A 15,548-nucleotide genomic window follows, 5' to 3' on the forward strand; every position below is an offset into this window, starting at 1 on the left:
CAATAAGGATGCGTGGCCAAGCCTGTGGGACTCTGGTTTCAATGGCAGCCCACACTTATACTGGAAATCTTGGACTGATATGAGACTGCAGTATCTGTCACCAAACTGAGATCACCTTGACTCCCTGAGGTGACATCACATCAATCCAACCAGTCTGTCAGAGGGGTACAGTACAGAAAATGGGAGTGGATGTACAATAAAGTACAGAAATAGGATTTTAACATCTGCTTAGTAGAAGATTTAAAAAAATGAGGGCTTGTATACACTGGCATTTCATAGGACCTTTTGGAAAAAAAGGCAAACAAAGCATAAAGTATTTTTTAAATCTGAGTATTAAACATGTTTTCCTGTATCAGTGTTTCCTGTTTGACAAAGAAGAAACATGCTCCAGAAAAACAAAACTGAGCAAAGATTTTATATTTGTTTATGCTAAGCCTTGCAATTTTAGTGTGCTTCAGTCTTATTAAAGTATTTTTGATAATTAAACTGTTATCCAAATTGTAAGTCATTATGAAAAGTCTCAGGATAAGAATAGAGAGGTTTATTAGCATAGGCATAAGCATTATTATAATTTTGCCTTTTTTATTAGTTATATTTTCTTACCCTATACTTGTATTGTTTTTCAACAGACACTAGTTTTTGCACATAGTTATGGCTGTGATTGTTTTGGTAGGGAGCGCATACTGCAAAATAGCCCACATTGTAATAAGATTCTTTGAACTGGGCAATACACAACATATACAAGGAGGAAACATTTTTGCTAGACTTTGATACAGTATTTTCTGTATGACCTTTGGGTCTTTTCTTTTTGTGGTCTTTACTATCTTTTTTCCTCTACATTTACTTCCTCTTTGTTTAACAATGCTCTGTTCACTTCTTGTTTATTAAATGCGGCTGTTACAGTCTTGATGGAATCCTCAGTTAATCTGCGTTTTCATAATAGTGTAGTGTGCCAACATTTTCTTCTGTTGTGATGGTGCTGGGAAGGTCTGTACAAGGTCTATGATTGTCCCCCTGACAATGGAAATTCACATTTTTTTATGTTCAGTTCTTATTACTACATCCATACCAATCTACAGGTGATGATTCAAACAGTAAACACATTTCCACTAGCTGAAAATTGGAAATCTTTTTACTGGGCAATATTACAACTTCACTTTCTTTCTGTGGAGCTCCATTGCATGTAGGTCTCTATCCAGATGCTCTTCAAAACTCATTTTAGATTGTTCTCTCCCTCATGAGCATATTCTCCAAAAATAACCATATTTTCATGAAAACAATTATAGCATTAGACAGTTATTCTGTCAGCAAGACCAACTTTCTTCCATACAGAATAAGAATGAATGCAAACTACTTCTTTCAGAAATACATGAAAACTTCAACTGTTTACGTTAAGTAGTCTCTATTCCCATACACCCATAGCTAGCTAAACAAAGAAATCATGCTCTCTCCTACAGTCACACTTGATTATAACTTCGAGGATATGTGTGAAAGGTGCTCTTACGCACATCAAAATGGACTTTGATTTCTGAACATGCCAGCGCTTGCTGTGTGTCAGTCTCAAAAAATGTAACTAAGGAACCAACACATCACATTATGTTCAAATCAAATAGAAAGGTATTTCTTTGTAATGGCTAAAAGTTATGGGAAGTCACTGATGAAGAAATATTGTTATACATATATTGCTATGTGTACATATAAAAGAACACAATGCTCTCTTGCCATTATAACAAGTGTTTCTTTGTTACAGTATAAAGGTCAGCTCTCTTTTGGGTATTTTAGTAAGCGTAACACTATGAATATAGTTCTACATTTTATAAGCTCTAAGGTATTTCTGTATGTTTCTCATAAATATGAGCAAATAAACTATCTAAGTTCTGTCCCTTAAAATTCCTAGTTAGACAAACTTTTCTTTCTGGCTGTTTAAACAGTGGCCAGGATCCAGGGTGGCCAGGAACATGCTAGTAGACAACTATTTTAAACTGAATTGAAATATAGTGGGTAGCCAAGTTTGAGTTACTGTGGGTTTTCTAACCACTGCCATAGGTGATAACAGATTTGCAGCAATAGGCTTTGCTATCCTGGAAGTTACAGAGAGTTGATTCTTGGCATGTTTTGGTACACTTTGATAATAAGAAGCAAATATCCTGCAAAATAAACTGAATGAAGCACAATTGGTGGGAATTCCCATATTTCTTACATGTTTCTGTTAAGTGCTTCCTCACACTGTTAAAGAGCTCATTCTGAATATGGTTTACTGTTTTTTTTTGTCCATTTCTGGCCATTATGCTGATCTGGTAAATCTGTAGATAGACACTATACATAGCATCTACATTTTTTTATGCACCTTCACAGTGTAAAGGGCAATGTGATGGTCATTGTTTCATGTTCTCAGTAATTTTTAAATTATTAAATTCTTCATATGTGATTCATTCCTTCATAGATTTACTCTAATAGTAGTGACTACCTAATGTGAAAAATGACTTGCAATCCAATCACCCTTTGGGTCGCTCTTTTCAGATTTTTTGTTCTGCCTCCATGATGTGTTGTCTGAACACATTCCAGAAATGCATTAAACAGTATGACTAGCATTTCTGTGGTTCTTGGATTTGCCTTTTCTCTCCAAAGGGAAAAATTTTAATTATTTAAAACCTGTTTGCTTTGCAAATTGTCGATAAGGTCAAAGATGTTTCCCTTGTGCTTAGAATGCTTAAGTTAACTTTTAATAATCATATTAGATGATGCTCAAAGTGATTCTGAGATCAAAGAAAGCATGAAAAACTTTGTGAAGGCCTGGACAGCTCCATTAGGCCTTTGGAACAGATTTATGAACTGCAGTTTCCATCTTAAGCTGTCAGGGGAGAGCTTGTGTGGGGGTGCTTTCTTCCCAGACCATCATACACTGAACAAAAATATTGAGATCTTAAATTTGACTGGATTCCAGGAGAAAACTGCATAGAAAACAGCATTTGTTGTTGATGAGACTGGGTACATTCAACAATTTCCATCAGCATCTCCATTTCTTCATGTTTTCTTGTTGATTAAGGCTGTTCCGTGTTCCTCTCCATTGGATTTGGTAGCTATTTCTTCATGAGAGAAAAGATGTACTTAGACTGTTTCAGTCCCATTTGGATGACTGTACTGATAACCAAGCATTTGTGGCTGTAGCAGGACCTTTTTCAGAAAGTTAATGGGTCCTGGCAGACATCCACCTAACACAATGCTGCCTAGATTTACAATAGACCTTATCTGCCAAGAATAGAAATTACCTCCTGTATGTGGGTGGGTCATCTGGCCAGAAGTCATTTTTGAGCATAGAGCCGAATTTGAGGTTTGCATAATCTGATGAGCTGGTGGTTAGTTCTGAGTACTCTGGAAAGTAGTTATGTTCTCTGAGGTTTCTTTACTTAAATTAAATGCTCTCCTGTTGTTAAGAACAACAAATAAATAAATACAAGGCAGATGCAGTAATTAGGTGAAAACGGATAGGACAAAATTTTGGAATTTCTTGTTTTTCTGAGTATTACATAGAGAAAATCACAACCCTACTGAAATCTGTAAAAAATCTTTCACTGAATTCTGTATAGATGGGACCTTACTAGTAGAGCCAGAGTATGTGAACTGCTTTTAATGGCAGATCTCTTTGTTGCATATGATCTAGGATGATGCACTGGTGCAGCACTAGCGTAGATCCAGTCATTTTCCAGGTGAACTCAAAAGAGAGATACTGGGCAGCATTGTTTTCATACGTATTTCCATTTCCTTTTAGCGTTTGCTTGAGTTGACTGGCTTGAGACATTGTGAAAGACTGAACTCAAACAGCAACACTGTGCTGATGATGTACTATTATTTATCCTGTTTTCCATCAGTATGCAAGTGCTGGTTCCTCTCTTGATGAGGTACAGTCAATGTAAACTAATGCTGGATGAAGCAAAAGTGACTGGCCAAGACACTGCTCACACTCAGTGCTGAAAACAGAAAGTCCTTAACTCACTTCCTGTCTTAATTAGTCACAGAGTCTCTGCACCTTGCTAAGGCTGTTTACCTTGTGATGTGGGAAAATCAGTATTTCAAAAGTCAGTCTCTTCTCTATTTCCTCTGACATTTTGCGTATCTTTCCTTAGATACCATGTTCCTGCCTATTTCTCCATGGCATACATAGCTGTGAACATAGTAGATCAAATCTCGGGTTCCCTCTAGCTCCTAGTGTGCTTTTCATTGCTGTTTTAAGGTCTCATCCAAATTTTCAAAGAAATTAAGAAAAGGTTCAAATTGCTGCTAGATCAATTTACCTTTCAACACAGGCATCATGAGCACAGCTAAGCTCCCCTGAGATATGCTGAAGCTAGGGTGAAAGAAGGAAGCACCCGGGACAGGGGATTCTAACTCTTGGCGTCCCACTGGTGGGGGAGATCAGTCAGAGAGACCTTTTTTCTGAAAGGGAGTCACCCACGACAAGTAACGCCCCTAAATAACCTCTAACAAAAAGAGTAAGAAAACATCCTTTAAGTGTAGGTTTTATCCTCCAAAGGGCTCGCTCCGTGATGTCAATTAGGGCTTTTATTACTGATTGCATAAAGCGTTCTGACATATGGCAGAATAAAACTCTATTACAGATCCTTATTCTACAGTGCTAGTGTTTGAAAAGGCAGAAATGCAGCGGAAGGAGAGGAGAAAGACTTGTAATAAACCCGGAAGTAATTGAATAGTTCACTTTCAGCATCTAAGACTCTGCAGTATTAGTGCTCAGCTCCTTCCATTTAGTATCTAAATGCACACACACATGGAAGATCATGTTTGCTATGTCTCAGGAAAAGCTGAAGGTCTCCAATATTTAGTATTTGTTCCAAAATATTCTACAGTGCACTCATTGGTGTTTTTATAGATGAAAGGAAATTGAATAAACAAAGGGCATTTTAACTGCACCGTACGTTCTTACTTGTACTCTTGGGTACTTATTCAGAGTGCCTGTCCATTTTCCATGGATTCCCACTTCCTGAATAATTTATTACATTTATCATTGTAAAACTTTTGCATAACTATGTTTTTTCACAGTGTATTAGTGCGGGTTAAAAATAGCAGGCCCTTGTCACTGGATATTCTCTGGCCATTTAAAAAGAAGTCTGTTTGCATAACAGACATTGCCTATCTCTATATATGATGAGAAAAAGCTTTAAAGAAAGGTCACAAAACATGGTCCTCTCATCACTTGTCCAGAGCTAGAAATTTGACAGCAAAAAACCGATCTCTAGACTTTGCTGGATATAGATGATTCTTTTATTAATCATTTTCAGACTGTGATTAGCTATTTCCTATGTTTAATACTAATATATTTGATTATTTTGAGTGAGATTATAGTTGTTCAAGTGCTACCATCTGGATGGTCCTACTGAACTAATTAGCAAGTACAACTCAGTCGTATTCCTGGGGTTTGATCCACTGGGCCACGCCATGCTTAACACAAGCACCTGTATGTGTCTGCTTCACTGGGGGTAAATTTGCTCTGCAGTTATACTGGTGCAGTGTCAAGCTTGCTATAATCTGTATCTATTCACCCAAACCCAATAACCAATGCCAAAAAGCTTCTATCTGTCCTAGCTGGGTTTCTGTTCCCTGGGTCCAGTGAGTTGAATATGACAGTGCATGATCAGCAGTTGAACTCCTTTTACCCTACTAGATAACTTACTCCTATTTCATATATGTACAGATTTGAAAATAATAATTGAGTTATCACACTGTGCTTGAATTTGAAAGCACTATTTTTGTAAAGAAGGAAAATTTTTATGTAGGTCATGTTACACCTAATTTTTTCTGATAGCAATGAGATCAAGACACAGGGAAATTATATGAAGGCACAGTAAAGCCTTTTTTAACAAAGACAGTACCTTGTAGTTTCTAACTACAGTGGTTATGTATCCCAAGAATCTACTACCATTTTTAACTAGAACATAATGCATATTTGTTAAAATGTGAACCCCAGCTTTTTCAGGTGTTTCTGCCCTATAAAAATAGCAGATAGAGTTTGCTCCTATTCGCATTTGTTTTGAAATGTTTTAGATTGTTCACAGCAAATCAAAGAGCCCAGAGCCTTCGCACTGGAGATGTGTCCTTTCGTCATTATTTTTAATTCCCCCATGTTTAGGTAATTTGCAATCTTTTTCTAGTTTTGTTACTGAAACTGTTAAATAGTAAGAGAAAAAAGTATCTCTCGCATGACTTGGTAGTCTACTAGTTCATCTGTGTATTGCATATAATGTTGATTTTTGTTCAAGTTCTTATTTATATATTAACTGTTATCAGCTTCTGTTTATATCTCCATTTTTTTCATGTTTTAATATGCTCCTTTCCCTTCTCTTATTAAGAAAAAAGTGGGGATGCAGATAATGAGTAGATCTACAATGCAGAGACTGGTTGCCCTGTGAAATTTGAGACAGGTTTCCAATAATGTTTTAAGGGATTGAAGAAAAATACATTGAAGGAGCACCGTCCCTGAACAACAGGGTTTTGAGGTTTGAGGGAATGAAGAACTTCTCCACAGCAGCAAGCCTGGGAAGACGCATTTGTGCCACCACGCAGGAAAGGAGCGGGAAGAGAGACTGTGGGAGCTGGCGTTGTTCAACGTGAAGAGCAGGCTCAGCTGCTCTGGGTATAAATGCTGGTATATCACTGGGTATAAATAGCTGAAGGGAGGGTGTAAAGAAGACAGAGCCAGACTCTCCTCAGGGCTATCCAGTGACAGGACAAGAGGCAATGGGCACAAACTGAAATATGGGGAATTTCATTTAAATGTAAGAAAAGACTTTTTTATCCTGAAGATGGTTGAACACTGGCAGAAGTTGCCCAGGAAGGTTGGGCAGTATCTGTCCTTGGCAAAGTGCAAAAGCCAGCTGGACCTGGCTTTTGAGCAACCTGCTGTCAAAGAAATTCTCAATATCTTCAGGCTAGGCTAAAAGAGAAACCTTACTTACTATACCTAGCTATACCAGAAATCACACAACCAACACTCTACCTCACCAATATGCACTCTCCATACCAGCCCGGAACGAGGCCTTTTATGCACTTCCTCTCATATTCCAGAAGCTTCTAACCAATCAGAGGTGATGCTTACCCCTCTTTCCTTTTATGGAACACCAGCGCTATATTGCCCTGGCGCAGCAGGGCTGCTTGGATCCGGTTTTAACTGGTGAGTCTGCCTGCGGGGTGTCTGGGAGGGAAAGTGCTAGAACAGGCAAGAAACATCCATAATAGGCCTCAGGTAAGATTGTCTTCTAAAAACTGTAACAGTGAATTAACCTTAAAATACATAGTCTGTATATTTTCACAGAGGTACTTTCCAGCCTCAGTGATGCTGCAGAATTTGAGGGGTGTTAAGTGGTCCACAGGTTGTGGACCAAGCAGCCGAGTTCACAGTCCGTACAGACAACGTGGGATACCAAAGAGCTTTCTAGGAGGAAGCTATAGCATTTTTTTCCTTGTCCAGAATTACCCTTCAGTCTTGGATACACTGCAAAAGAATAGGTAGTTTTATTACAGATTGCATCTTCCTTATGTATTGCTCTTGAATAGAGTGCACAAATTTTTTAGTTTGGGCTTGCAGCCTTTTCACTGACAAAACTACCATTTTTCTTTTGGCATAAAAAACAAACCTGCCTGCTTGTACAGAGTCATTGTTTTGGAATGTGCAGTAGCTTGGCGTGTTTTCTTGTACCAGGCGGTGCTGTTTGAGACAGCAGATTCTTTTAGGATAACTTTCCAGCTAGAGGATAATATGCAGAAGGCCGATTCCTCAGATTTGAGTGTAAAAGTGGCTGCAGAAGTTGATACTGTAGTAAGATAACACAGTTCAATACCCACAAGTCTGCTGGAAACTCGATGCAGAAAAATAGTTCCTTTAAACTAATGCCACTTTATGGTAGGAATGCTGGTAAAATAATTTCATTCACAAGCATCGAAACTAGCGTTTTCAAGATGACTCATTGTCTTGATTCAACCTGATTTTTAGGTTCAACTTACTGGCTTTACTGCTGGCCTGTTCAGTTATTGACGGCTTTATAGATGGAGCTTGTTTTTCTCTTTCTGTTGTTGGCAGTTCCTGTCTTTTAGTGACTGGGCCTGATTATTCTTGTCTACCTGAGTTATTTCTTCAATGTTGTTATTCAGGTATGTATTTCATCAAATGGGACTTGACTGCTTGATTAAAAAAAGGGATCAGGAAGGTCCAGCTATTTTTTATGTTTAATAAATGAGTGAAATAGTATAGTTCTTTGAAAAATACTAGCTTCTCCTAAGGAAGCGATTGAAACAGGAAATTTGGTAAGTGGGGGTATACCGATCAGTTCCATCTTTGGTTACTTTAATAGAAATCTAGATGATTTTCATTTGATTGACTTTTATAATAGCTTCAAAAACGTGCTGGTTTATCATCTGAAAAACTGAACTTTCTGTAGTTGTAGCATGTCTCCATCTGAGCTGAACAGATTTTTTTTTTTTTTTTTGTAATGTGTAGATGCAAAAAGAGTGTGATCTTCCTTTTGTGGTGGGTGCTGCTTCCTTCTAGATAGATGGTTATTTGTCAGGAGACTGATTACAGTGCAGCAGTGCACACAGAATTGTTGCACGGACAGGCAGTGTAGTATGTTGTGTTTCTGTCCTCTCTAGCAGCACATGATTTTTTGTCTGTGGATATTTTGAATTTCTGTTTACTGTAAAGATAGTTTGGGGGAGGATGTTTAGTGTTAAATATTGAATGTTGCATCTTTATACCTAAGCAGGTAACCAAAAATTGAGGGTCTCATAGGTTATTCCACTGAGGAGGATAATTAGGCCATAGCACCTTCAATACATTTATGTTTATTTACAGAAATCTATAAAATTATATTGCCATAAGTATAGAAGAGATTAAACCACTGGGGACAGTGTATTGCAAACAGCATCAAACCCTGTTCAGCCTTCACCAAGCAAAGGGCCTAACTCAAAGTCTTTCTTCGGGTGCTTGTTCTGGTTGTGTTGACATCTTTCACTACGTGACGCACTGAAAGGCCCTTACACACTCCTCTGTGGACTTACACACCCCTGCCCAAAGCAACCAAATGAATATCCATGTTTTAACTGTGAAGCCTTGTTTGAGCTACTTACTTCCAACAGTTACATGACTTTTCACAGCAATCTTAATGAATTATTAAGAATGTGTGTATCAGCTTCAACTTGGCTTCACCCATCTTCAGGATCAGCCAGACCTTGCACATTCTGCATTATGAACTTGCCAAAGCATCCTGCAAAGGTGTTCTGGGATATCAGCAATACCAGTAAACTAGCACTATGGACCAAATCCCACAAAAAAAGGTTTTGGTCTACAATTAGGTTGAAGTGCCACGTGAACTCTGTTGGGCTGCATAGAGGTGTTTTGGCCAATAGTGTGACAATACTGAATATGGGTGCAGCCCGCAGACTGGCCCTGCCCTCACGAAGGCCCCTGTACTGTGGGAAAAATGGGTCTAGACTACCCTCCCCCCAACCTGAGGGTTTTCCTATACCTTCCTACGCTGGCTGGCAGGTACTGCCACCCCAGTGCTTCTGCTTCTGGGTAATATGCCTCCAAATTTGACCCCGTACTCCCCACATCTGTAATCTACAGCTAATTACTTAGTGCTGAAGTCTGGCCCGCGGGAATTGAGTTTGGACCCGTTTTCCTTCATTGCCTCCTCACGGCTTAAGACAGCCGTGGCTCCCAGGACCCCCCTTCCTAGGGGGAGGCAGGCACCCGCGGCAGCACCGCACAGGTCCGCGTCTTCTCGCTGGCGGGGATGCCGGGACCCTGCCGCAGCGCCGCGGCTGCGCGGCTGCCGACCGCGGTCGCGCTCCCCCGGGCGGCGGGGCCGCGTTCCCCTCCCCTCCCCACGCCTTGCCTCCCTTCCCCCGGCCTCCTCCTCCCGCCGCCGCAGCCGCCTTTTCCGCGGCGGCCGGGGGCGGGACGCAGCGCCAGCGCCGCTGTGCGAGCCGGAGGGGCTGGGGGCCCTGCCGGCCGCTGCTGCGGGGCTGCCGGCGCGGCGCGGCGCGGGGGCCGCCCGCTGCTGAGAGGGCGGCGCGGCAGAGGCGGAGCCGCGCCGCAGGAGGCACCGCGCCTGCGGCGCCGCATCCCCCGTCGCGGTGAGTGCGCCGGCGGCGGGCAGCCCCCGCCCGGCCCGGCTCCGCGCTGCGGGCCCGCTCCATGTGCGCGGCCGGGCCGCGGAGCCTCGGGCCGCTCTCGGCTGGGCCGGGCCGGGCTGCGCGGGGGCTGCGCGCGGTAGCGCGGGCGATGCGGTGCGGTGGGGAATAGCGCGATTTAACAGGTTGCGATGCGCGTAGGGTGCGCGGGTTGCTGAGCACCCCAGTTTTCTGGCACTGAAATGGGGCTGTGCTTCAAGACGGGGCTTTTTGTTAGTGCTTTAGCATAACTGCTGCTTAAAGTGTTGGTTCCTAAGGCTGTAAGACACTTCCCAGGAAGCTGCGTCTTCAGTTGCTGCCTGCCTGCCCTCGAGTTGTAGGGTGTGCTGGAGCGGCCAAAAATACCAGGGCATACACTTGTTTTTTTCCAGCCCTGTTCAGGGTTTAAGATGGTTCATACGCATGGGAAAAACAGCAGAACTTTTCTTTCTGTTAACATGAATATGGAAAAGATAAGGTAGTTTTGGGTGTCCTTACAGTTCTAAAGGTGATTGCATCTCTCAAAACTGGTGTTTTCATAGGCTGCGGGGGCAGTGACTCTTGATTTATATCACTTTATTCATAGTTTTCAAAGGGCTCATAGTTCCTTGGGTCAACTTTTTAACTCTAGTATGTTTTTTGCTTTTTCATATGCAATTTATTTGAAATCTATCAGCATAAAAGCTGCCTTTTTATTATTTACTGGATGTACTGTCTAAATCTGCCAACAGAGTATTTATTCTTTTGTTTGCTTTTGATGGACACAGGATTCTGTGTACTTTTACAAAAATAATTCAGATTATAGAATTAAATAGTTTTTAAGTGACAGGCCATTTGTAATATTTAGTCCATGGTCCAAGAAGCAGCAGGTAATTTATGTATGTATGTATGTATGTATTTATTTATTTTCCTTTTCCTGCAGGGCAGGTGACATTTACAAAAATCTGTACTGTTCAATTAAGTACCGTATGTTTTTCAAGGATCAGGCTGTAATAAACAAGTGATATTATTAGTTAATTTTTTTCTTCCTACCCTCTCAATCTCTTGAATAATTGTGGTATTCCACAACACAAAGGCTTTATTTTTTTGTGAATACAAAGTGATTCAACAGGATGAAGCAAGTAATTTGTTCTGAATAAAAGAGAAATCCAATGACAAAACAACTGAAACTTTAGCCATTCTTAGTTGTATTTTTCACTAGCTTTACTACATAAGTAATCAAGTTCCAAAATACAGTTTTTGTATTCACAGAAAACAGTCTGTGCTCAGGGTACTCTTGGTTTATGAAAATATGCTTAATTATTGGTGTACTGTCTGAAATCAATAGAAAAATTTCCACAGACTTGTCTGAACTGTAAGGATTAATTCTAGGAATTTCTCCATTACGTTACTCCTTCATATAAACACACATTTGTGGTGCGGCTGACTGGAGTTTATATTCATAAACTTCCAGGAGATGAGGCAGTAGACCTCGCTGGACTCATTCTATGCTTTTCACATGAAGACAAAGATTCAATTTAGTAATGTAGCATGAACATTTGTGGAATCTGTGTCGTATTTTTGGAATGTGGAAGGAAAGACACTCTTGCATTTCATGTAGCCTATCATGTCCTTATGTGCTATATTTTCATGCCATGTCTATGGAGCTGTACCTTTAAAAGGCTAATATAGAAGTGCTTGAGATTACATTACAGCACAGTATTTTTACATATGTATGTTTGCTTGTTCTTATGTGGGAATTGACAGAAATTGCAGTTTTTCTCTGTCTGGATCTAATAATGCTTTTTGATTGGAAATTTCATTGTCAGTCAAGTCTGACATAATAAAAGTGACTCATTAAAAGGTGATAGTGATTTGATTTTTGTAATGTGCAGGTATTTCCTAAGCTCCCAGAATTCATGGTATGTATAACATTGTGCATTTGTATCTTTATATACAGGCACAGAAAAATTCTGAAGTATCTGAGGATGGATAAAGACTTCCGCTACTACTTCCAGCATCCATGGTCTCGCTTAGTTGTGGCTTACTTAGTGATCTTCTTTAACTTCTTAATATTTGCTGAAGATCCAGTATCTCACAGTCAGACAGAAGCCAATGTTATTGTTGTTGGTAATTGTTTCTCATTTGTAACCAATAAATACCCTGAAGGAGGAGGCTGGAGATTTCTGAAGGTTCTTCTATGGCTGCTTGCCATTCTCACAGGACTGATAGCTGGGAAATTTCTGTTCCATCAGCGTCTGTTTGGTAAGTTATATGATGCACCTACTGATGTCTTGATAGTAGCTTTGTGACTTCTGCATTAAAATTTCTGCTCATTGCAATTTTTTTAAACTTTGCCATAAATCAGTTCAAATGTTTAGACCTGTGTAGAATGTGATACATCAGAGCTTACATCACTGTGGAAATTAATGCCATGTGTAAGCATAACGAACAATGATTTCAGTCAAAAAGGCTAAAAGCAGCAAAAGCTGATGTGTTTGAAATAATTGAGAAGTCAGTGATTTTCAATATCATAAAAATACTGCGTTGCATCTTCAGAGGGTAGAAAAGGGCAGTAACACTAAATGTTTTGCCAAGAATCACATGAATGGAGGCAGAGGCACTAAGTATGGGAGCTGGGAAAAAAATAATTGGTTTTAAATGTTTTTCTTTTTTGTTGGAGAGCTCTAGGATTTATAGAATTGCTCTGGTTTCCTTGATCTTGTCTTTTTGTTTAGGGCTTTTGTGCCCAAACAGGGACAGCTTATGCTGAGAGAGTAAGGTTACCACCATCAGCTGTCCACCACTTTCATTTACTACATAAAGGGATAAGCTCCTGGTGAAGAAGCTACTGAACTGCCACAGTTTGCAATTACTGGAAATACTAGTTGTTTCTTTCGCTGCAAAGATGTCTGAGTGTTGACACTATGGTTGCTTGACTTGACTGTTACAACCAATGCAGATTGGTGTTGCAACAGAGCACTGTCATTGCTCACTGAATGCATTATATGAGTAAACGGGTGATTCCTGTTTCTAATGCAGCCTGCTAAATCCTTGGTACCATTTTAATGAGCATTCATTTTTTAGAAAAATAAAAATTATCCATTGTGTTCCTAATATGATACTTCAAGCACAAATAAACCTACTGGCTGTATAGATTCCCAACCACGGTAACCTTTGTGGCATGACTGGTGTGGTCTGCACCTTGGCAGCCGTTGTAGGCAGTTTTAGTAGAACTGTGATAAGGACCTCGCTTATGAAAACAGCAGTACTATTGAAGCAGGTCCTCTCTGTTTCCTAGTGCAAGAACAAGTCAATGAAATAGAAAGGTTAGGAAAAGGAAAAATGATAAAAGCAAATATTTTTATACCCAAGATGTAACTAAACTGCAGAACTTGTTGTCTGTGGAATGACTGAAAGGAATGGAATGACCCTGGAGTGAATACTGAGTCTGAGAACTTAAGGTGAAAAGGAATGTAAATATATAAATATATAAAAATATCTACCATTGTGTTAACTGAGTCATAGCTTTAGAGGGTCTAGTAAATGTTGCATCCTAGGGTTCAAGGCTATCTCTAAGTTTTAGATAAAAGTGGAAAATACGGAGAAGATTACCTTATTCTTGCCAGGTGCAAGGTTTGCACCATTCTTTGGAGCATTTGACTCCACGTATGTCAAAGACAGGTTGCTGGTCTGCATGGACTAGTGCTGTATTCTTAAATTGATAGAGCTGCAAGATGGATCGTTACTGGAACATCTCTGAGCACATGAGTGATTGGCCATTTCCTTCATTTGCCTCATTCTATTAAGACAGAAAGAAAACCAGTATCAAGTGTTTCAGTACATCAGATGTAAAGCTATTATGTCTAGGGACAAAGAAGATAAGCCATATTAGGAGACTTCTCTTAATATAGACTTCTCTTGAAGCACTGATTCTGAAAAATAGTTGAGCATCTTGATGGCTATTCAATGGAACAGGATCTCTGCGGTCAGTGATGTGGCTAATTCTGTCCTTGGGGGGACAGACATCAGTGTTTCTGAAATAAAGATCTGATCATACAGATATTTGTGGCAGCACAAAGGAGGGATCAGTGTTGGGAGGAAGCTAGCAGGCAAGAGATTCCTGCCTTTCCTACCTCTGACAGCAGTGCTGGTTTAGGAATACTGTATTTAAAGCAAGGGTCTGAGTTAGCAATGGGATGGAGATACAGTCTGATCTGCGGGTATTTGTTGCAAGTTCAGTTTTGTGGCAAGTTAAGGCAGTGTAAACCTACCCCAGTCCTCTCCTAACATAAGCCATGTGGGTTTGATGCCTCCCTAGAGCCAGCGCTGATGTTAATGTGATTGAGCAATGAGCCAGCACAGGGAGCTGATCCCATGCAAAATGAATTGCTTCTGCTGTCGTCTACCGATGCAGTCGCTTGAATTGCTGATGCAGTGGCCAGGGACTGTGCAGCCCAGATAGCTGGGGGCGCCAGCAGCCTGAGCTTGCGTTGGTGCGAGCTGCTGGGGAGCTGCACCCACACAGTGTGTCAGTGTAAACATGCTATTGCTTGTGATACAGTGAGACCGGATGGTGGTCTGCGTGACTGTGCTGCTGCTGGCCATGCTAGCTGTGACCAAGCTAGTGCAGATAGTGATAGCATGGAGGGGACAATGATGTGGATTTCAGAGCAGGCTTGCAGCCTGAGTGTGTCTCTAGGTCGCCATTTGTACAGCTCATGCTGAAATCTTTCCTGCCAGTTATTTGCCACTATTTTTATGTCTTGCTTTACCTGCATTAGCATGGTTATGATTAAACAAATTTCCTTCTGTTGTGTTATACCTACTGTAAATAGAGAATAATCTACTGCCTAGAAATCTCGCCTTTTATTGAAATCCTCCAGTATGCCCTCTGGGTCTTCTAACGTCAAGCACTTTATAAATTCACCCTGTTATTGTTTTTAATTTCCCTGGTCTGTGTTTTTAAATAGCTGCTGCTTCTGCCATCTTTTCCATTTAATCTTATTCTTTCATTGATGATTATTTGGAACCATTTTCTTTTTTTTATTTGCTTGTTTACTTACTTGTATTTCTCTTCCAGATTCTGTTTGTGGAGGGAATTGTGACTAGTTGTTCCTGGGGGCTTGTGCATAACTTCCTGCAGTCAGGAAAGCAGATAACCCCAGTCTAACTTCCTGTGTCAGATCTTGGCTCAGAGGGTGTGCTGCAAATTGAAATTGAGAAGGATTAGTCTGCACATCTCACTATAGATTGAAGAGGAGTTAAAGGGATTTTCTTTCCCTATGCACTTCCGGCGCTTTCCTCCCTCCTCTTCTGTATTTCTTTTTGCTGGACTGGCATGTAAGCTAGAAAAGTAGTGTGGCTAGAACTACATTGTAATACAG

At 40.5% G+C, this 15,548-nt stretch overlaps 1 protein-coding gene across 5 annotated transcripts in view; it reads left to right on the forward strand.

Annotated features, from left to right (window-relative positions):
* The first annotated feature begins 7,164 nt into the window (after positions 1 to 7,164).
* The window catches only part of TMEM117 (transmembrane protein 117), a 219,052-nt gene continuing 210,668 nt past the window's right edge, over positions 7,165 to 15,548 (forward strand). For 3 of the 5 annotated variants that reach the window (XM_064508082.1, XM_064508087.1, XM_064508077.1), the window contains exons 1-2: positions 10,023 to 10,146; positions 12,122 to 12,426. In XM_064508082.1, coding sequence (XP_064364152.1) covers positions 12,150 to 12,426 — 277 coding nt within the window. In that variant the 5' untranslated portion in view covers positions 10,023 to 10,146; positions 12,122 to 12,149. Of the gene's footprint in view, positions 7,184 to 9,882; positions 10,147 to 12,121; positions 12,427 to 15,548 lie in introns of those variants that run through there. The other 2 variants (XM_064508074.1, XM_064508076.1) reach the window with 2 other exon arrangements.

This window comes from Dromaius novaehollandiae, chromosome 1 (assembly GCF_036370855.1).
Source record: "Dromaius novaehollandiae isolate bDroNov1 chromosome 1, bDroNov1.hap1, whole genome shotgun sequence".
Taxonomy (NCBI): domain Eukaryota; kingdom Metazoa; phylum Chordata; class Aves; order Casuariiformes; family Dromaiidae; genus Dromaius; species Dromaius novaehollandiae.